This window comes from Culicoides brevitarsis, chromosome 2, assembly GCF_036172545.1.
Source record: "Culicoides brevitarsis isolate CSIRO-B50_1 chromosome 2, AGI_CSIRO_Cbre_v1, whole genome shotgun sequence".
Taxonomy (NCBI): Eukaryota; Metazoa; Arthropoda; class Insecta; order Diptera; family Ceratopogonidae; genus Culicoides; species Culicoides brevitarsis.
The window spans coordinates 21,763,241-21,785,971 of record NC_087086.1 but is presented as its reverse complement, the minus strand read 5'-3'; the positions used below and the strand labels follow the sequence as shown (position 1 = coordinate 21,785,971).

Below are 22,731 nucleotides of genomic sequence, written 5' to 3'. Positions count from 1 at the left end.
ATATTAAAATACCTTTATACATATTACACTGTTTGACCAATTTTATTTCAGAATATGAAATTCCTTACTCTTAGATTTTCCGTATCGGTTACGGAGGTTGGTATTATTATTATTATCGTATAACAATTTTTCTCTTTAACTCCAATTACATTATCGGTATAGTAGAACATTTCTAATTGTAATTGAATATCTTAAATCATAGATGAATACATATGAAGCTACAGATTGCTGCGTAGAGAGATGTACTATTTTGTCTCTGTCACTTTGTGCATTTATGCTCGTTCCATTCCTTTTGCTTCATTAGTGATCTGCTCTTTGTCACCGCGATCCTTATTGGATAATTTCTTTGTGTCAGAGTTCAGAGTTGTCCAATTGAAACTTTTCTTTCATCCAAACCTTCTCGGTAAGTTTTCAATGGAGTTTGGAGCTGAGTCCGGTGGTTTTTTGCATCCAAATCCGACTATAATAATTATTTAAATGTATTAGAATAATTATTCAGCCCGAAAAAGACACTTGGAGTCGAAATAATTTTTGCGATTATCGGGATCGAACCCACTACCTTGAAGGTAGGAGCCGAACGCGCTAACCACAAGACTATAGCGTCCCCTTTGGAGGTTTCTATGAAAATGAGCTAAAACGTGACTTGATACCTTGATTTCATACATATGGTGGCTATAACAAAAATTGTCAAATAAAAGGTTTTAGTTCTTACAAAGCAAATTTGATTAAAAATTGAAGTTTTGACAAAAAAATGTTTTACTTTATAATGACTTCTGAGGAATGATTTTTTATATTTAGTTGATACAAGTCTATGACTAGAGACCAAAAATTGAGAAGAGATTTCGATCGTTTGACAACTACTTAAGCTTGAAAAACTGGATAACACATTATTCATCGACGAAACTCGCGAAAGAACGTAAACTTTACTTACTTATCAAGTAAGTTATCAAGTAGTAAAGTAAAGTAAGTAATAGATTTAAATTGAATGAGAGAATGCAGATAATGTAGGAATAATTATCAAGGTCATTTAAATTTGTAATTCTTAAAACAAAACTTCATCTATTTTTGAAAATGCAAAATTATATTTAATTTGAATAGTTACCGCTCTGTATATTTGCTTAAAGCAAACCATTAAGCATCTTAATCCTCCCATTAAAATTACTAATGATACGGTCCATATGTTTTGACTTAGATTTTATCATAAATTTAACACCGCAGAACAAGTATTGTTTTAATTAAATGTATTTATCTAAAAGTAATTCAATACTGATAATAAATATTTCTAAAAGTTTTTATAAACATAGGTATGTATTTTGTAAGGCCGACACAATATTCAAATTAGTGTTCGGCACATGCAACATGCTCACAAATTTCAATAGTCCGAATTTCAGCTTTTAAAAGAAAAAATATTTTTTTTCTCACACTAAATAAAAAATGAATTATAAATTGAATAAAATAATTTTCAAAATTGATCAAAAAATAAATTAATAAATATTAATAAATATCGAAAGTGATATCGAATACCGATTTTCAAATTATTGAATTACCTCTTTTTGAAGTCTCAAAACTTTTGTTCAAAAATATGAAAAATCTATGTGTCGTTATGTTTTTAAGAGCTACTTAATCCAAAACATTTGACTTTTATTGTATCGGTCTTTAATAGCAACTAACAAAGTAAAAATATTTTATTTTTTTTTCTTTAAAAAACAAATTTTCTTCAAAATATTTTAATTTTCACATTTTACATGTCGACATGTAAATTTTATGCTATATGCATATCGACATATATTGCTGCATACATGCATGTCGACATGTATATGAGGAGAACACTAATTCAAATGTTTTAAGTAAAATATATTATGAAGACTTTCGATACTTTTGCACATCAAATTTGGTTTTAAATATTTTCACATATTTATGTGATTATTCAATATATCCCTATTGGCAACATCATTAATAAAATAAGAATTATTCATTTTTTTACACATTGACACATACTTACCAGTTTTTTAAAGAGAATATAAAATCTTAAAAAAGTATGAAATAACAAATTAAACATCTAAATTGTATTATTATTTTTATTTATGTCTATTCATATGAGCTATATCTATTTAAATTTCACAGATTTCGTTTTGCAGCTGTTTTTTATTCTCTCACCTTCTATTTAGTCTGACTATTTACAATTAAAAATATATGTATTTTTAATCATATGCGTTTTTATTAAAAATATGTTTGAATTATTATATACCTAATTAAAAATAAATAATAAATAAGTCAATTCAATATAATTTAAATGAAAAAAAAATACATACTTAAAATGGATTTTTTAAACGTTATCTAATAAATGCTTCATTTTTTAATATTGTTCTAAAATTTAGGCGCATGTTAATTAAAAACTATGTACAAAATTGAATTTATGACTATGCTCAAATTCTTAGTCGAAACATCAAAACAATGAAATCACTGGAAAATAATATTTGAATTTTATCACTTTGAAATCTTCCAGATTCAAACACCCAAAAATTTTTGAATAAACTTAACGGTCAAAAATTTTGAACAGCTTTCTGAATAAACAAGGTCCCAGCAAACAATATCGAGAGCAGTACAAATATTACCGCCTTGCCTTTTTTGAAAATTTTCATGTTTTTTGCTATTTAATATTCTCTTGATATGTTTAAAATCTTATATATACTTTTTTCTTTTAAACATTATTAAAGAATTGAGCGAAAATCGATGATTCTTGTTTTGTGTTGCATAAAAGACATTATATAAACTAAAAAATATAAAATGTTATTACAACTAATTATGTTCGGTCCTCTTAATGAATAAATTAGAAAAAAATATTTCGAAATGTACATTTTTGCGTATCGCATTTTAATATTTTGATAAATGAATAAATTAAAATATCACTAGATACAAATTTTACCTTATATTGGTCGCTAGACAGAAAAAAGTTGACTCATGAAAGATTCCCAGGAGAGGAAAAATATATGGTCTAGTCTAGAGATTTATACAAGATTTCTTCTCATAAGGCGCTTGTAGCCCAAATATTTTTTTGCAATCATATAAAACTACTTTATCTTAGAATTGCAGAATTTGATTTATCCAATCTCGGAACTCAGAAATGCGAGTGTATACGCCTGGTTGATTTGGCTCAGCACAACCAATACCTTTAAAAATATGTTATTAGTTTACATTTTTGATACATTACAAATTACACAGTTAAAATTACCCCATGATATAACTCCTGCAAGTAAAAATCGTTTGTCATGACGTTGGATCACCATCGGACCACCAGAATCTCCTGAAATATTGATGCACATTAAACTCAAAGTTGAAAGAAAAAAATTATTTTTTTATTAAAAATTTAAATTTGGCATTTTATATGAAAAAAAGTATTTCTATTTTTTTTGCCTCTCCTTTTTTCAAAAATTTCGAACAAAACTGTTGAATTTCATTTATAAAAGCAGCCTAATACAAAAAAATTACCTTCACACGAATCGTATCCACCTTTTTTCCATCCGGCACAAATGAAGATGTGTGGTATATGTTCAATGTAGCCAGCAGCTCTATACATTCCTTCGCAAATATCATTTTTTATTACAGGTACTGTAACTTCTTGAAGAACGCTTGGTAGAGGGCCGTCTAAAATAACATCAATAATTTAAAAAAAAATTAAAAATAACAATTACAAAATTACCTTCATACAATCGTCCCCAGCCAGTCACATAGGCCGTTCGACCTATAAAATTCTCGTCGCTATCTGGTACACAAACAGGAATGATATTTGGTTGAAATATAACCGGCTCATAAAAACTGTTTTTTATCAAAACGAAAGTGAAAGAAATATAAAGTATAAAATTAAGAAGGGTTATAATATCGTTATTGAATTCCTATGATTCACTTTAATAAACAATTTATTAAGGAAATCAAAAAAATTCGGAAAACGATTAAACTAGTGATTTTTTTCTTAAAAGTGTTCTTACCGAAGTAAAGCCAAATCATATTCAAATGTTCGAGGATCGAATTGAGGATGAGATGCAACAATTTGAACACGGCGTTCTTGATATCCATAAGGTTCTTCCTCAACTGCTAAATCGTATTCCCCTAAGCGAAGTAGAAGATCCGACGGTGGAACACTAAAAAGAGCAAATAAATTTTAAATGTTGTGTCTGTAATCAAACAACTAAATCTCTTTCTAAATAAAAAATAAAGTTGACACATTGTCTCTAAAAATGTGTGAAACTTACTTATCAACACAATGTGCTGCTGTTATTGCCCAATTCTGAAATCAAACCATACAATCTTTAAATACAACAAAGGATTAATAAAAAATAAGTACACTTGTATACCTCATTTAATAACGCCGCTCCGCATTTGTGTAAATATGTCGAAGTTCTCCACTGTCTTAAACTTATTTGCCAAGGCCATCTGCCGAAGGAGGCTTTAGCTCCACCAACTATCCTGGGTTCAGGGAACATACGTTTGCCACAGACTGCCAAAACAAGTAATGTTGAATTAAGTGCCGAAATCGCCATTATTATTTATTTTCAACTGACAAACAACTAAAACTACTTTAACGTTTGAATGATGTAGACATAAAAGTACTAATACATCAAAAAAAAAATATATATAAGTCACAAGCACATAGGATCCTTGATATACGCAGGTTTTAAAATATCATATTAAACTTTGTATTTTTAATAAACGAGGAAACTTATTTATGATCAAGTATGTAAATATGTACAATATAGTGCTCACTATAGTTATTTTTTATTAGTTTATTTTTCAAATATTTATTAATTAATTGTTTGAATTAAATGTTTTTATCTAATAACTAATTATTTTATTATCACTGCTCACGATTTAACAATGATTTTTTTTGTACGAAATAGCAATTAATTTACATTCAATCATTTTTTTATTTACTTTTTTTTCTAGTATTGTTCTTCTAGTATGTTCTCTAAGGATTCGTTTTTTTTTAATAAATTTGCGTGTGATTAACCAGGAATTCTAACAACAACTACTTGTATGGTATGAATGCAGAAAGCAACTGACTGCTGTCGATCTTTTCTGTCGATGAGGTTGGAATGTGAATACAGTCATCAAGTAAACGAACAAAGAATGTTTTTTTTTGTGTTTTTTTGTTCATTTTTACAGTGTGTTATTTTATTTAAATACTTTTAATTTTATTTCTAAATGAGTTACGAGAATTTAGTTACAAATCAAATCATTTAGTAAGCTTTAGCTTTGCATAAGAAGAACTGTTATAACAGGCATGAAGATATTCAAAATATTAGTAATCTTAATAGATTCAACTTTTAATACACATTCAAGAAAAGAGACATAACTAAAATGTTTGCCCTCGAGTCAAGAAATAATTTATCATTTGAATTGATAAGAATAGTATCTGACGTCAGGTTTTATTCACGAATCAAAATAAAAGTCATAAATAAGCAACGAAAAATAATGGTCTCATTATGCAAAATGTCTTCTAAATAATGAAATAAAAGATAATTCTTTTATTCATAATCTTTATGATTATGCCAATTAATGTCCAAAAATCACAAAAATAATAAAAAAAAAAATTTGCTTACAGATGAATAAGATACTGATAGGGTCAAGCACCGACCAGAAACATTTTTGTTACTTTTAATTTATGCGACTTAAGCTTGTAATGCTGAGTGCAAATCCCATTATGGATTTAAATAACAAACAAACTCTAAGTCTCGAAGTTCTACTTTTGTTTTTGTTTTTAATTTGGCGCCAGATGAACGTAAATAATACGTTTTTAAACATTCAATTTCGTAGAATCTGATATTTTAAATAAAAAATCCCAACTAAAGTTGAAATCTGTTTGCTAATATTCTTTCTTGGAATATGATAAAACATCGAACTCAAGTAATTTGAATAATCTCTTTCACAAACACTCAAATTAAGAGTATTTCTGAATATACCTACATTAGACGCTACGAATGAAGAATAAAAATAAAATTTAGCAGGTCATTCTACCCTTCCAATTAAAATTTTCAAAAAATCTGAAAGAATTAAAATATCATATAAGCGCATCTTATTTCAGTTTTTTAGTAGCACTCACTTATTCCGAAAAATTTTATTTTTTAGGTTTTACGACAACTTTAATATTTCTTAAATAAAGTTTGTGTTGTAGGCATGTTAAATTAAAAGTTTGTTATACAAAAACGTTGGGTTATATAATTATATTCTTTGAATCAATTTTTCTTAATACTGTAAAAGGAACATCCTTAGTTCAAATTAAATGACATTAATTTTCATTTGCGCCATATCACTTTATTTATAATACGTGATAAAGGTTTTTGAACTTTTCCCAACGAAACATACAGAATATCTATGCAAACACACATTTGTAATTAATTTTCTGTTTGCATTATCCAATATTTATTATTTTCAATGCGAATATAATTATTGCATCAATTATACCGCGCGAGACTTGTCTGTTACATTTTGCTCATATATTGCATAAACCTGTTTGTGTACATTGAAGAGAAATAACATACAGCCCAGAGTATAATGAACTAATTTTCTTACCACTTACTTATGTGTAACCTACTTCAAGGTCATTACTGTTTTATCATAGTTATAATATCTATTTGCTTCGCATTCTCAGAGTATTCACTGAGAAAAAGAAGCTGGTAAGAAAAAGGCATAAAAATTGCACAACTGCATTCTTTTTACAGTATTATGAAATTTGAGTTATCAGAAAATTAAACATTTTGTTTCGAAGGTTAAACTATATCCTCTAGTTTAAATTTGATTTAGTTCTAGTAAAATTTAAAGTCATTGTTTGTGGGTTTTATCGAGCTTTTACAGCCAAAAGTAAACTTGTTTTTTTTAAGCTTAAAAAAGTCAAATAAGTTTCATAGAACATATAACATCATATAACAATTTATATATTTTTTAAGGATCATGTGAGTTTTATTTTTTAATATTTTTAAATCAAAAGTATTGAAAAATAGTACTTGAATTGATAGTTTTAATTAATTCAAAAGTAAGGCAACCAACTTTAACTATTTGACTTTTTGGTTATTTGACGGTAAAACAAAACTGTTGACTATTTTCTGTATTTTTTGATTGAAATCCCTGCACTTTATATGAAAATTAAGCCCAATAATGAACTTGTTTTTTATAATATATCCAATAAAAAGTTTTTTACTTTAACCGATTTTTAATTAAAAATTTTCAATTTATATAAAAAATATAAATTTAATTTAAACATCATCTTTTTTCGATTAAAAACTTTAAAAAATACGGTTGTACGAATATACAATTCAATAAAATAAATAATAATATTTTGTTTTTTTTTGCTCATTGAAAACAAATAATCATATTTAGCGCCATTAGACAAAAAAAAAATGTTTCTTACTTTGACGATAATCGACACCTTCTAATTGTGGCATCACTGGAGTTGTTGATGAGAAGAAGTTATCTGTTGAATTGGATCCAAATAGGGACGACGGCGAATCAGTAGCATTGTATTCCAATGTGCTAGATTGTGTTGATATAGAAACATTTTGCACATTTGAAGTTACAAATGATGACTGAGTGCTTTGAGGTGGCTTTATTTCAATGCTAGTAGATGTACTTGTACCTATTATCTCTTCAGTGCTGTATGACAAAGGGTTTGTTGTTGAAGAATCTAACAAGTACAAAGAAAAGAAAGTCTGTATTAATGCTTTGTAAAGTCAAATATTATTACCACTATTCTCTGGTATAAGTAACACAGGAATTCCAGTGTCATCAATAATTGGTAAAGGTTTTTTCGTTGTAGTGGAAACTGTTGTAGGGGCCTTAGTAATGGGCTTCATGGTAGTTGTACTCCTCGTTGTTGGCCTTCTGGAGGTGGTGGTAGTTGTTGTTTTTTTTGTACTCTTTTCTGTTGTCCTGGGAGCTGTAGTGGTAGTTGACTGTGTACTCAAGATCGCCTGAATAGGTTTTTTTGAAGTACTTGTTTGTGGAGAACTTGTGGATTTGTTCGCAGCTGGTGTAGATGAAAGAAGAACCCAATTAACAGGTTGCATTTCTGATTCTGTAGTTTCATTTTTGCTAGCGTTTACTAAAGGCACCATCCATGTTACTAATATTGGTTTTTCAGTTGAATGTGTGCTAGGCTTAAAACTGCTAGTGAATTGTGTTGACGAAACAGTTGAATACAATGGTTTTGGAGTAGTTGTTTTAGCTGTTGTAATATTCCTTTTTGAATCTATACTTTGAGTAGTTTGTTGCTCTTTTGTAGACTGAGTTGGTCGAACAGAAATTCTTGTTGTAGTCTGTAATGTTGATTTTATATCGTTTTTTGGTGGGATTTTAGTGGATGTTGTAATCTTAGTTGGCGGAGGTTGTGTACTTTTTGTCGAATTTGAGATATCTAAGGCACTGTGTTTTGTTGTTGTTTTTGTAGAAGAGGGTATTTTCGATGTTGATAGTGTTGGCTTTACACTACTAGTTTTTACTCCAGAAGTGCTTTCAGAAACTTGTGTGACTGTTCTCTCTGTAGTACTACTCATTGGACGCTGCGTTGGTTTAAATGATGTATTGGTGACATAACTAGTACTGTTTCGAATAAGTTCAGAAAGCGTTGTGGTCAATGGACGTTGTGTCGTAGTGACACGACTGGATGATACATACTGCATTGTAGTAAACTCAGTTTCTTGTGTTATATAACTGAGCGATGTTGCAGGAACTATCGTAATTTCTGACGTTGGTTTTGGCTTTGGTCTTGGAGCCTTTGTTTGTGTGACGTTGATATATATCGGTTTTGCATCCATGTAAGCACCACTAGTTTTGTTTGTTGGAGAAGTTGGTTTTGTTGGATTTCGATTTGTCAAGTTTCTATAGGGCATGGTTATTGGATGTGATGTGCTTCCCGTTATGATTGAAGGCCTTTTGTGAACTGTAACCTTTTGTGTTGTAGTCCTTTTAGGAGTAGTTTTAGTAGTTGTTGTTTGCTGATTTAATGGAGCAAACGTAGATGTCTCAATTTTTATCACAGGTGTAGGAGTACGTCTAGTTGTTGACCATTTATCATGCAGAGAGCTATTTACCGTAGTAATATTTTTACGTTGGCTTGTGGTTGGGGCAACGGTTGTTGTAATGGTGATTTTGCTGTTAATATTCTTTTTAGGGGTAGTTTTGACCGACAATGTCGTTGACGTTGGTTTGTGAGTTGGTGTCTGAGTTGGTTTTGTTTTACTTGTTGTTTTTATAGTAGTAGTATTGGTCACTTTAACAGGTGCTTTAGTGGCTCCCTTTGTAGGTTTTGTATGTATTTTAGTAGGTGTCGGAGTTGTTACACGTGCTTCCTGTACTAGCTGAAAAGTGGATAGTCTTATATTTTCAGTTGTCACTCGTACATCATTTTGAGTGTGCTTTTTCTTTGTAGTTGTTGGCAAAGTCACTCTTTGTACAGAAGCTGTTATATTTCTTCGTTGATGAACAGGAGCTGCAATCGTTGATACGGGCACTAGTTGAGGAGAAGAATAGTGCTGAAAATTGGAAACCACATTGTTGTCAATACTGTTATCAACGATCTCTTGCTGGTAAATTGCCTCTTCGGGGACCTAGAAAGCAAACTCTATTATTTTATTTGGTAAAATATAGTCAAAGAAAGAATCTAACTTGTAACTGACAACATGATCCAAAATAAAATTTGTCGATGCATGTTCCTAAGTGAGTTCCGTTCGCTTTTAAGCAGTCAATTGCAAACATGCATGTTCCTTTAAGTCCTGTTTTACGTGCTACACATGGAAGATGCCTAATATTTCGAGGAGATTGAACTGAAAAAATTAAAAATAATAAAATTATTTGTTTTAATTTTTTTACTCATCCAAATCAAGTATTTCCAATTCTTTTGTTTTGTTTTTCGTTAGAAATTAAATATTAGGTATTGAAATTACGCCTATTTACAAATAACACATTTGAATATTTTTTGTGTACATATAAAGGAATGTCTAAGGATGGTAAGCATAAATAAATAAATTTATGAAATTTTTAGTTTTTGAGACATGATAATTATTAAATTTTTGATTCAGACATGGGTCATTTATTTAAGATTCGCCAATGAAATATGCATAAATTAGAGAATATATAGGAAAAGACTTAAGGACCGATAAGAATAACAATAAGGTTACTTACTACCTATTGTGGAAAACAATAGGTTCAATGATCTTAAAACTAGGTCAATGACATCATTTAAATATTTCCTTAAACTTCAAAAGCGAAAATTATTCATTCGTTTAACCTGGTTTTGTCATAATATTTTGTTCAGACGTCAATACAATAAAATTATTCATTTGTTTGTCACTCGCAAACTCGTATTTTTTTTTAGAAAGCATTTCACTTTCAAATTCATTTAAGACTCGTACGATGATGACTATGTCATGCAAATATTCAACATTAATATGAAATCCGGAATTGTAAGTTCTGTTTTTTTTTTGTATTTAAGTTAAATAATTTACATAAAAGTTTGTATATTTACACAAGATTATAAAAATATATATACCTACATGACGAAAACTGATGTGAATCAACAACATTAATTGATGAGAAAATGTTAAATAAACTAATTAATAACAAAGTGACTAAAAAGTTTTTCCTTATACATCCTTGATATAAAGTATGCCAGATTGTTGTATATCCTTTTGTTTTCCGTAAACCACTTTCATTATATTGTTTTAGATCAATCGACAATTTTTTTTGCCTCGAGATTTCATGGTTTATGTTCATCTAAAAGTAAAAAAATTAATATACGTTATTTAAATAATATACATACATATATTCTTATAAAGAAAATGTGCTTAATAAGTAGCAGAATTTGAATAAATGGATAATTTTTTTACAATTTTTAGTGGACAAGAGTGAATGACCTATTTATATTTTAAAAGTAAGAACTATATGATAATTAAACGTGTGAGAAAGTAACTGTAATAATAATCTTCTTATTTCGCTTGTTCAAAATTTATTTAAAAGAAAATATACACCATTAAACATTTTTTTTTTAAATAATAAAATTGATTTTCATTTATACTATTAAATTCATTTCGATAGATTTTTATAATCATTTAAAATTGATAAAATATCGATAAACTGATAAAAGATAGAATACTTATATCAAAGCGGATATAATAACATGTATTTTTCTTTTATCTTTGTTCATATTTATTTATAGCAAGTTTTGCTACTTTATAATACTTCTAAAAATGAAAATATGTAATTATAAATACCTAGCAATAATTAATTAATAATTTATTATCTATTCAATTACAAACAATTAGTAGATACAGAATCGGCCAGCTAAAAATCTCATAATAGAAAACATACGGAAGTTGCGGTAAACAAGAAAAATACCTATTACAGAATCATTTTCCGGACTCTTATATTGTTCATTAATACTTATTTATTCTTCATGTTCCTACATAACTCGATTATATATAACAATACAATTTTATTTAATATTTACTTAAGTTCTAATATTTTGTCATACATTAGAATTGTTCTTATTGTATTTTTTAAGTTTAAATTTTTATTATTTTTTTAAGCATTCAATAAGCATTCAAATTTTTGAGGAAAACCCGAAATAAAAAAACACTAAACTTAGTGATTGTCGATGACCCACATAAAATTTCACCAATACAAACATGTTTAAACTCTGTATGACAGTGAAATCATCAAAATTAGGTCACTATCATCATCGTTTCTGTTTTTATTGCAGATTACACGTTGTACCTGTTCTCTCTCACTATTTTCTCCTTTCTGTTTCTTCGTCAATTATTTCTTTTATTCTTGCAGATTTTACACATATTAACACTCTTTCACATTTTGAACAATGTTGTTAGCTGACGAATAAACTGCGTTGGTGTGCTACATTATAAAAATTTGTCGTACTAATCTTAGAATGAGAGAAAAAACTAGGAATAATATGGAATCGTCTATTTTTTATTTATTGTTAGAATATGATTAGACAAATTAACTTAATTTTTATTTGATCAGTATTGTTTTTCTCACAAATACACATGATAAATCTTAAATATGAATAAGTCTAAGTGAAAGAATGCCAATAAATGATATTGACACTCAATGTAATGAAGAGCAACAAAAGATACACAATTCTCGTACAAAAAAGCTGTCTTAGAAACTTGTTTTATCTCTATGCTTTGTTCATCTTTTAAATTGTAAATAATTTGTATGAACGAGTGTCTTTGAAAGAACAAAATCCCCATTACTCAAACAAATTGTTAGATATCAATAGATTGGTCATCTAACTCACGTTTTTCTTTCGCGTATAGAATCTTCATAATTGATTAAGACAAATCGTGGTGTTGATTAAAAATAATTAAGTATTTTGTTTCAGGCACCTGACAAAACACGCCAAAAGGAAAACATATTCAAACACACGTGTATTTATTTCAAAATTGAAAAAAAGATAAAAGATTTAAATTGAAAACAAGAAAAGAACCTTTACAACAACAAACTTTAACTACATTGATTAACTTATACTTAGTAGGTTTTACTATTAGAACTTTGTTACAAATTGATGATTTCCTTCCTATCTTGCAAAAAAAAGAGTAATGATTGCATATTACAATTATTGAATGACTCACTTTTGAAACACGGGTCGCAAAGAATCATTTTTGCTTTCAAAATGAAAATAATTTTTGAAAAACATTTTTAACGCAAAAGATGTGTGTAAAAAACAGTATACTGGTAAACAGAGATAACACTTATAATAGTTTTTATGTTAAAGCATATATTTTTTTTGTTGTTAAAAACTAGAGGTGTTCGAGCAAAGCGCTCTGATATGTATGAAAACAAGTTCTCATGTTATATAAAAAGAAACCCTCTAGCAGAGTAGCACTACATAATAATAATAATAATCTTAGAAAACGTACCTTGAGATGACTTTACAGAACAAATGACGTTGATGTAAATTCTATTTGACTTTTGTTTGATTTTTATATACCCAGCAGATACAACGATGAAAACTCGTAATTTAACTAAGTATTCTTACTTGATACGTTATCAGATACACTTAAAGTTGATGATGTGTCTAATTGACTAAGCTTGAAAAACGCTTTAAACTTGTATTTTACCGTTTTGCTATAATGGTTCTCTAATTAGTGGATCTGAGAGTTCATTTTTGATATTTTATAAATCATTCTTTGTGTAATTAAATTATACTTGTCGGTCGTCTTTTGATTTTTTTTAATTATTTATTTACTTTAACACAAAAATTCTTTAACTTAGCTCTTGGCAAACTGGAAATAACTCAAGCGTGATGTCCATCCATAACACGTTCATTTGCAGTATTTATGTTCTTTTTTTGTTTTTGAGGCATTATTCACATCACATTGTGCTTATCCTGTGAGATGTTTTTGTAGATTTTAGTCATTTATTGGAATTGCTATTTATTGAATAGTATGAACATCACTAAAAATAAATATGTTTATAGATTATACTAAGAAAATATAGACAGTCAGTGCTTCATCTTCTTCTCCATGTAGAAACACTAACATGTATATTGTACGAAACTGTTATTTAATAACGGTATCAAAATTGAAAATGTTGGACGATTCTTCGTCGTCAATAAAAAGCTGCTATTATGAGAGCCAACATACTACACTGTTATTTGATGTAATTCTGTTCTACGTTTTTTTGTGTTATTTCAATAATAACTAATATTTAATATTTGAATTTTATTTTCTTTTTGCCGAACGTTGTCAAGAGAGAACGATGTGAATGGTTTAACGCGCACGAAAGTAATGCGGCAAAATCCTCTTGAATGGAGTGTTATTGGTATTCTTTCACTTTATTGCTGCCGTTTTCGTATAAGTTCTATATAAGACAGGTACATATTTCTGTGTACAAAATGTGTGTATCCATATATAGATGGTAATAGAACCATAAACTCGTGTTAGTTTGTATAGATAGGGTGAGTCATACTAAGATCCACTGCTGATTTACTGATGTTAAAAATTAGTATGTCTAACTTAAATTGTAAAATCTGGACACCCTCGCAGTGTATTTGTGTTGAGGTATTGTGAGTTGAGCTACACTAATACGAAGAAACGTTAGTAAAACGTGTATCTGATAATTTTACGTTAAACCTTACGCACAAAAAGAAATGAAAGACGTTTTAATAAGTGCCTCTTCACTGCAAGACTTACACCAGCAATGAGTTCACTTATTTGTCGTTTCTTTTTTTTTAATGTTTTAACTCATCGTCATTTTTAAATAGTAGTAACAACAAAGTAAAGATCAAACTAATTAAATTATAGAAAAATAAAAAGGAACACTGTCATATCTTAACTTTATAAATATTATTTGTTATTTTGTAGTTCTAAAAGTGCAGCTGTTGATGAATCAATAAATGTGAGCTTAAATAAAGTTAAGTGGAATCTAGCTTTCTTTTTCTAACTAAAAAAAACATCAATCTCGTTCACTATAAGACCTTTAATTTTTTTTTCATAATTTGTCAGTTAAATATTTTTTTATTTATAATCAAAACACGTTGGATCTACACGATTCTATGAACTTGGCACTGACTGTACTTTATTTATTTTTTGTTTACTAAATCACAGTCTTAGAAGTGTCTTCTACCTTATGTTTCTATACGTTTCCTGAGTTTGTTTTATTTAATATAAAAGATGTAAAAGATGTATCAAGACAGGTCTTTAAACAAGGGTTGAGTGTGGCAAAATTGTATTTATAAATACAAATCCAAAATTTAAATTAAAATATCTAGTTGCAAAAATATTGGCCATAATTGAAAAATAGAACTCTAGGTTCAAAACTTTAATCTTATGTTCATCTCCGTTTTTTGCAAGAATTAAATTCACAGATTGCTATTGATGGAAAGAGTAATAACACAATAATGGATCATTTTCTGTGTCTATGATACCTACAAATAACTGGAAAATCATGTAATTTCACATCTTGTTTTTTGCTTGTTTTTTATCTCTCTTTTGCGTACTTCAAATTGTTGTATATAAAATAATGTTCAATAAATTCTTACTTACTCATTAGTTGTGTAATAAAGATTTTCTTTGTGTCTTGCAATAAATTTCGAACTTCTTTGGTTCTCTTCCTATTTCAATTTATTCTTGGGAGTTTTACAATCTTAATCCAGGTTGCTCGTTAAAATTTAACCAAATCATCAAAAACCAAACTACCACAAATATGTATATATTTTTTAACTATTTTATTTAAAGAATACTTTTTCGTATATATGTCAAAAAAAACATTCACATCCAAAACTGTGCTTCTTGAGTAAAATTAAATGCTACATAAATGCCATAAACTGTATTTTTTCTGCTTGATTCAAACGTCATGAGTATGCTTTTTGTACACTATATAATTTACTTATTGTAGAAAAGAAATGAAGATAACTGTTTATTCTTGGTACACACTTAATACTCACTAAAGAATGTTACTATGACATTTCAATAAGGTAGATAAAAATGTATTCTTTGGTCAGGTTGAATTAAATAAAAGTTGCAACTATTTTAGTGTCAAGGTCATTTCAATGAGTCAATGTACTTATTAAGAAGGAAATAATAAATAATTTGTATTCATTTTCTCACATTCTTTAGAACTTAACAAAACATATTAAAAACTAATTTTTTGAGAGGAAAGTCTTTGAAAATCATTGAGGTTTGTTTGACTTAATACAGATTATGGTTTTTATTTATTTTTATTTTATTTTATGGCCTTATATTGATATTAATTTTACTCCTTAATGTTACTAAAAATTTACTTGCGGAGAATTTAAGTTTCAAAAACGAAATAATAATATTTTGCATACATTTGAGAGTATTTTTACATTTTGAATAAGACACTTTATTTATTTCGTTAATCTTTAAATATTTCTTTATAAAAAAATAAATAAAAAAAAATAATTTCAAGATAAGTATATATTTTTTAAATAATCGATGGAGAGTTGTACCAAAAAAAGGATATTCCTCACTTAGCCACCACCATAATATCCAATTTATGTTTGCTTCAGTTTTTTAGAGTTCCTATTTGAGAGTTAAACTACATTGATTTTGTTCCTTACAAAAACAACTCAAAATATGAATGAATGTTTGCAAAACCAGATATTCGATAATAACTTTAATATTTTTGTAGTATATGTTCCATATACTACTTTGTTTTTGGTGCACAAAAAAGTCTCATTTCGTGATACCCTATCGAGAAAACGTCGAAAAATTGTCAGAATCAAAGGCGGTAAGGTGCTAAAAGACAGCAAACTTTCCAAAGAATTCGAATTCAGGCATAAAATTTCCCGGCTTGAACAAAAAAATCTAGAGCCCAGGCCTCAAAGTTGGGAAAAATGGCCAAAAAAAATACATTTTTTAGTATCTTTATTTTTATAGCCGAGAAATTTTTGAAAAAAATTAAAATATTTCAAAAAAAAATTTTTTTTCCAGGGCAACCCTTTAATTTGGGTGCGGCGATTTAAAAACTTGCGCCTTTTTGGCCGACGGCGCGCCCCACTAAAAAATTTTTCGCGGAAAAAACATAAAATTTACAATTATTGGTATGCCAATTTCTATGGTTTCAAATGCGCATTTTTATCAAAATTAAATAATTTACCATTAAAAGAACTTGGAGCTCTAAACAAACATGAAAATGAATTAAAATTGCATAAAAATATTAACAGAAATGTTTCAAAAAAATTTATTTTTACATAATTTAAAAAATCAAAAACTGCTTTTTCTCCCTGAAATTCCGCTTTTTCCATTACGCCTAAGTGAACTAAACATCGAATCGGAACACAAACATATACTACAATTCGAATTTGCTTTGCTAAGCCAAGGTACTTTTTTAAGCATTTTATTTATTTACCAAACGGAAAAAACAAAAATACGACAGTTCCGCCAACACAACAATTGCGACACTCCGGAAATGGTAAGGCGAATTATAAAAGTATTATTAGGCGATTTTCTGTCATTGCATTTTATTTCTTTACCACCTCTAAACGCGTAAGTCATAAAAAATAGGTGTTCCACGTTTTTCTACTATAGTAAAAATTTGTGATTGTATACTGTCAACGAATTTTTCAGATAAATTGAGTACACAAAAATTTTTTTTAGTCTGAAAACACAAGCTTTTGTTTATTAACTTTTTCGTCAAACGTTTATGGAACGAAAAATTTTCTTAGTGTTGTACAATTTTATGTAATAATGAGCCAAAGGTCTAATTCTAAAAGTCATAGGTGAGGTTTTTAGTAATAAGTTAATAAAATATAATATATATCACTCTTTCAAAACATTTAAAAGAATCTTGAAATGAAGCACGTGTTAGCATTATTAACAAAGCTTTATTTTGGAGGTTATGTATAATTGCTAAAATGTTCAATTTATTTGCAGAGACATTCCTGACCTTATGAGTACTTCAATTCCTCGTGGTAATTTTTCGACAGGTCGGAATAATTACAACGCACTTTCGTATCGCAGTGGAAAACCACGTTCAATTCCTGTCCCATTAATGACACAAGACACCGGATATGCTCGTAATTCTCGATTTGCTCCTTACACAGGCTCCGGACGTTTTCAACATGGATTTGAGTGTCGAGTTCCGATACAGCAGCCTAAAAATCGCAATCAAACAGAATACGGGTCTCGAGAAAATAGGTTACGATCTGATATGTATAGACTTTCTTACAGCGAGGCTCTGAAAGCCACATCTTCGAATACTGAGATTGCAGATGAAGCCAGTGAGTCTGTGACTTTACAAATTAGCAACTTGGATCCCACAATTGAAGAGCATAATATTCGCCACTATCTTTTGTCACAATTGAAGCCGATTACACCGGTCATGTCACTCATTATGGAGACGCCCAGCACTGCAAAAGTCAAAGTTCCATCAAATGAGTTTGCTAAACAGGTTTGCTATCTTTTCCCATAACAATATTTTGAATATCCCTTTATTGCAGTTAAACAATTTTCAGGTTGTAACGCATTTACATCGAAAAAAAGTCGGACACAAGAGAATTCTCGTATCGTACTTAAAAGACCCTTCTTCTGCCGAAACTTCAGCACTGAAATGCCAAATTACGGGATTACTGAAAGATGTACCAAACAATACTTTACAAGTTTATAAGTTTCGGGAGCTGTTTCAATCACGTTTTAAGACATCTATTAGCATATTAGATTTGTATCGCATGCAGGATGTATGCATAATATCTCATGATAAAAATGACGAACGATTTATCAGTTTGCACCCAGATTTAGTTCATGCTGTCCCCAATAATCCTTTGATTGATTCGTCACAACACAGTGTTCCCTACTGCGTTTATCACTTCAAACAAGAAAAAGATAAAGGCTGGGCTGAATTGGAAATTGAACCTCTTCCAAACATTATGCTATCAATCTCTCAAATTGAATCTTTGATGTATTCGCTACTCAAGGTTCACAAAGATGACATACCAGTGGCTTCTCTAATGCACTGCATTGAAGCAGAATTGAAAATCAAGTTAGATGCCAATGAAAATGGTGTACCCCTTGAATGCTTGATTACTTGTGCTCGTGGCGTTCAAATAACAAATAATAGTTTCGGTATCAAGATTGTTAGTTGGATGGAGCAAGAAACTCTTGCATGTGATGCATCTGAAACATCCTCAGTTAATGGACCGATAACTGGACGATTTACTGGAAAAATTACTGCAGATCCACTTTGCCAGATATCCAGAGAGGTTATTGAACTTGTAAAAATGTCACCAAAGGCAATTATGAAATTCAATCGATTTATTCCGGCTTACCATAATCACTTTGGAAAACAATGCCGCGTTGCTGATTACGGATATACACGATTAATCGACCTATTTGAAGCCCTATCAAATACTGTCCAAGTAAGTTAAGTTCAATTTATTTATGTAAGGGCGTTAAAACTGTCTAAATAGTTTTGGATTTTATAGACCTTCAATAAATTAGGATAGAGAAGGGATATCAAGTATCGTTAGAACACAAAGTACTATTTTCAATAAAGTTACTTAAATGTTGCATATTTTTTTTTTATCAATTTTGAAAATTAAGAATATGATTTTTCACAAAAAATGTTTTTGTTTAGAAATTTAAACATTTTTGACATAGAATTTGAAAAAAATATGAAAACTTATACTAATAACCTTATTTTATCAAAAAACTTTTTGATATTTTTTTTGTACAAAATTACAAACAATTTTTATTTTTTTTTGGTTTTAAGAATTTTCCAAATAATTAGGAATATGCATATTTAATTACTATTTTTCACATTTTACTTAGATAATTGGAGATGGTGAAAATCGATGTATCGCTCTTACTCATCGTACACAAATTCGTCGTTTTACAAGTGACCTTCTTAAAATACTGCGATCACAACCCACTAAATCGATTTATTTGTCACACCTCCCGGAGATTTTCTCCATATCACAAAATCACGCTTTTGACATTACGGATTATGGCGTCTGCGATGTAAAAGACATGTTGGATGGACTCGTTAATAACAACTCTATAGTTATTGAGCCGATCAACAATGGAACGGATGTTCTAATATCGATAACTAAACGTCAACAAACACCAATCGAATTGGAAAAGACGAGTATATTTGCCGGAGAAGTTGTAGAACTCTTCCGAAACGCCGCTCAATATTCAATTCCATTCAAGAAGTTTGTTCGATCATATCATTACCATTTTGGATACCAGTGTCGTTTAAGTGATTATGGTTTTACGAAACTTGCTGAGTTGTTGGAGGCTATAAGCGGTGTCGTCAAAATGGAGAATGGATCCAATGACGAAGATCGTAAAATTTTTCTATGTCAAGATGTCGCATTGCGAGTTTTCTCGGAACAGCTGCAAGACTTGATAAAACATTTCACCGGGAAATGCACGACTTTGGTAAAGTTACATGACATTTTGCAAATGCACAAAAATAAGTTTGGATACCAAATGAATGCACAAACTCTAGGGTACGAAAATATTGCAGAAGCTTGCCAACACGTACCCTTTGTTGAGGTAAATAACGTATTTTATGCATATACATGCATAGATAAGTAACAAGTTTATTATTTTTTCGAACAATACTTTGTAGGTCTTTGAAAAAGATGGAGAAGATTACATCATTTGCCATTTAGATGACACTCATTTTCGTCAACGTGCGTATGCAGCAGCCATTATTTTAAATGAAACTGGCAGTGACAAAATGACAATGAAGAGCTTTGTGCAGGCTTATGCTCAGCGTTTTAATGAAATACTAACGGAGAAGGGAGTATTTGACATGAGACATGCAGTAAAAATCACGTTCATCAATGGAGTAAAAATGGTTTGTACAACATCCTTGATGAAATTACTGATTCGAATCGGATTGTTGTTGGAACGTGAAACATATTTAAATATATGTGAAATCAAAGCAGCACTCGATCTGTCGCTGTCTAACTGTTTCGAAATGGGTAAGTGATCTTATTTTGTCTTATGCGCGAATATAATTTAATTAATTTTATTCTAGGATATCCAAATCTCTCTGCTCTGATTCAAGCACATTTAGACATATTTTCATCTCCGAGCGGCAATAACATTCACGAAAGAAGTGATATTCGTTTACATCCTGATTCCATTTTGACACAGAAAGGTCTTCATAAATTTATTGAACAGTGTAAACAATATTTGGGGAATACTAGCAAACGTTCATTCGGAATAGAGCATTTACAACCCAAAGCATTACCTTATGCGGGAAATCAACATCGCCAGACACCTGGAGCTAAGCCTCGAAATATCGCATGTGCAGAACAAGCATTTGTTTCTGCCCCTTCACGTTCCACGACACCTCGTAGTACTTTTTTTCCGGATAATCAGCGTTATGCTCTTGCTGGTGGTTTCAAACCGAATAATTGTTTAAAATACACCATGCCATATGATCGTCAAAATATGGAAAACTTCCAATTAGATATGAATAACAACAATCCTATTGGGCGTGATTGGAATACACCACCAGTTCGTCCTCCTCCAGGATATTTACCTAAACAAAATAGTGGCTCAACACACCAAGCAATGCTTCCTCCACATGAAAGACGCCATAACTTAGATAATACTATGTCCAATTTTTCCGACATGTTTGGCTTAAATTCACTGAAAAATGGATTTGAAAGTATTCAAAGTTATTACTACGAGCCCCCAAAGCCAGACACACCTCCAACTAGAAACATAGCATTTACATATGATCCTATTTGGAGTAATAATGTAAATGGAATTTTTGAGGGAGATCAAAGTCTTAATACTGGAAACAATATGCATTCAGTGAGTGTTTTTTTTCCTATTTTCAAAACAATTTTTATTTATTTATTTTTTTTGTATTTGAAAATTTTAGCTGAACATTCACTTGCCTGAGCTTAAAACATTGAATATAATGCCAGTGATGTCTTCACCTTGCGGTCATACGAACACTCCTACACCTTCTGCAACTAATGTAGTTGACAAAAACAACAACATAAAATGATCAGCTTGCAGTGCAGAGTATCAACGTTGATTATTGTTCATTGATTGATCTAATTTTATTTCTCAAAACAAAATAATGAAAAATTTTTATATTTCATAACTACCTTTTTTCTAGTAAGTACAATATCAATTTAAAAAAAATGGAAGTTTAAGAAATTTTGTGTAAGTCGTTAAAATCATAACGCAGTGTTATAATTGCTAATTCATTGTAAATTTTAATAAATCTCGCATTACTTTTGTGCATGCATCCACGAGTTTTCATTTGATTTATTTGTGCGTTATCAGCATCTTACCTACTACTTAGTAGAATAAAAAGAGAATAATTTCCGGGCGAAAAAGATAAATCGCACAACTGCAGTTTTTAACAAACTGAGAAAAAACGATTTAATTTTTTTACGATTTTTGAGCTATTTAAATTTATGTATAAACTATTTCTTCATTTTAAAGCTCACAAAAGTAAATTGGCCAATAAAAACAATTTTTGTGCAGAAAAATTTCTGGAAATTTTTTATTAAGAAAAAGGATAAATCGCACAATTGATCCGAATTTCACATAAAAGTAAAATTAGGTTTTAAGATTTTTACAAATTTTTAGGTTCAAACTGACTTTTTATGCAATAACAGAGTATAAACAGCACAAAAACATAAACAAAAAATAATTTGGGGCAATTTTGAAATTCGATTTATCAGCAGTTGCCATACCAACTGTGCGATTTATCCTTATTGTTGCAATTGTGTGATCTAGCATATTAAATTAAAACTTATTTTTCTTTTTAATTTTTGTAAATCTTTCAATTTATCTTAAAATACTCGTCTTTAAGCATATTTTCTCATTCTTAACCCAATTTTGTCAAAAACTGCAGTTGTGCGATTTATCCTTTTTTCCCGGGCAAAATTCTATAAATAAGAGAGTTTCTCACTTTTTCAGCTTAAAACAAAATCTAATTGACTCAATTGATTTTAGTTGGGTGTACGACACGACAAGAAAGATACGCAGGAATCATTAGAGGAACTGAAAAATAAATACATAATGATTTCCTTGCAGCATACTTCTAACATGATTAAACCATTAAAACCTCTATCGATGTGATTTTCTTAAATACCTACTCATATCGTGGCAATTTTCCAAAACAAAAAAAAAACATACACCGTTAGTGTGTACATGTGCGTGTGAAAGCAAAACACGAACGAAAATTAACAAAATATGTATTATTGGCCCAGGTCAGTGTCGC

At 29.6% G+C, this 22,731-nt stretch overlaps 2 protein-coding genes across 2 annotated transcripts; one reads left to right on the top strand and one right to left on the bottom strand.

Annotated features, from left to right (window-relative positions):
* Nucleotides 1–2,946: 2,946 nt before the first annotated feature.
* Nucleotides 2,947–9,759, bottom strand: LOC134828739 (serine proteinase stubble). The gene is made up of 10 exons (XM_063841725.1): nt 9,655–9,759; nt 7,736–9,596; nt 7,403–7,675; nt 4,353–4,495; nt 4,251–4,285; nt 3,987–4,139; nt 3,701–3,816; nt 3,490–3,645; nt 3,233–3,304; nt 2,947–3,170 (listed from the first exon to the last, which is right to left on the bottom strand). The coding sequence occupies exons 1-10, from the start codon at nt 9,742–9,744 to the stop codon at nt 3,082–3,084; spliced, it is 2,988 nt and encodes a 995-aa protein (XP_063697795.1). The 5' UTR covers nt 9,745–9,759; the 3' UTR covers nt 2,947–3,081.
* Nucleotides 9,760–17,000: 7,241 nt separating this feature from the next.
* LOC134832702 (meiosis regulator and mRNA stability factor 1) lies at nt 17,001–21,747 on the top strand. Its single transcript, XM_063846818.1, has 7 exons — nt 17,001–17,248; nt 17,403–17,919; nt 17,984–18,883; nt 19,296–20,024; nt 20,101–20,458; nt 20,515–21,302; nt 21,373–21,747. The coding sequence occupies exons 1-7, from the start codon at nt 17,217–17,219 to the stop codon at nt 21,499–21,501; spliced, it is 3,453 nt and encodes a 1,150-aa protein (XP_063702888.1). The 5' UTR covers nt 17,001–17,216; the 3' UTR covers nt 21,502–21,747.
* The last annotated feature ends 984 nt before the right edge of the window (nt 21,748–22,731 follow it).

Bases quoted from the DNA above. Each gene is read 5' to 3' on its own strand.
- LOC134828739 (XM_063841725.1), bottom strand. From the start codon at position 9,744: ATGTTTGCAATTGACTGCTTAAAAGCGAACGGAACTCACTTAGGAACA. The intron at 4,286-4,352 runs GTATACAAGTGT...GTTTGATTTCAG, and splicing joins GAGCGGCGTTATTAAATGAG to AATTGGGCAATAACAGCAGC. The intron at 3,646-3,700 runs GTAATTTTGTAA...ATGTTATTTTAG, and splicing joins CTGGGGACGATTGTATGAAG to ACGGCCCTCTACCAAGCGTT.
- LOC134832702 (XM_063846818.1), top strand. From the start codon at position 17,217: ATGAGCCAAAGGTCTAATTCTAAAAGTCATAG. The intron at 20,025-20,100 runs GTAAATAACGTA...AATACTTTGTAG, and splicing joins AACACGTACCCTTTGTTGAG to GTCTTTGAAAAAGATGGAGA. The intron at 21,303-21,372 runs GTGAGTGTTTTT...TGAAAATTTTAG, and splicing joins CTGGAAACAATATGCATTCA to CTGAACATTCACTTGCCTGA.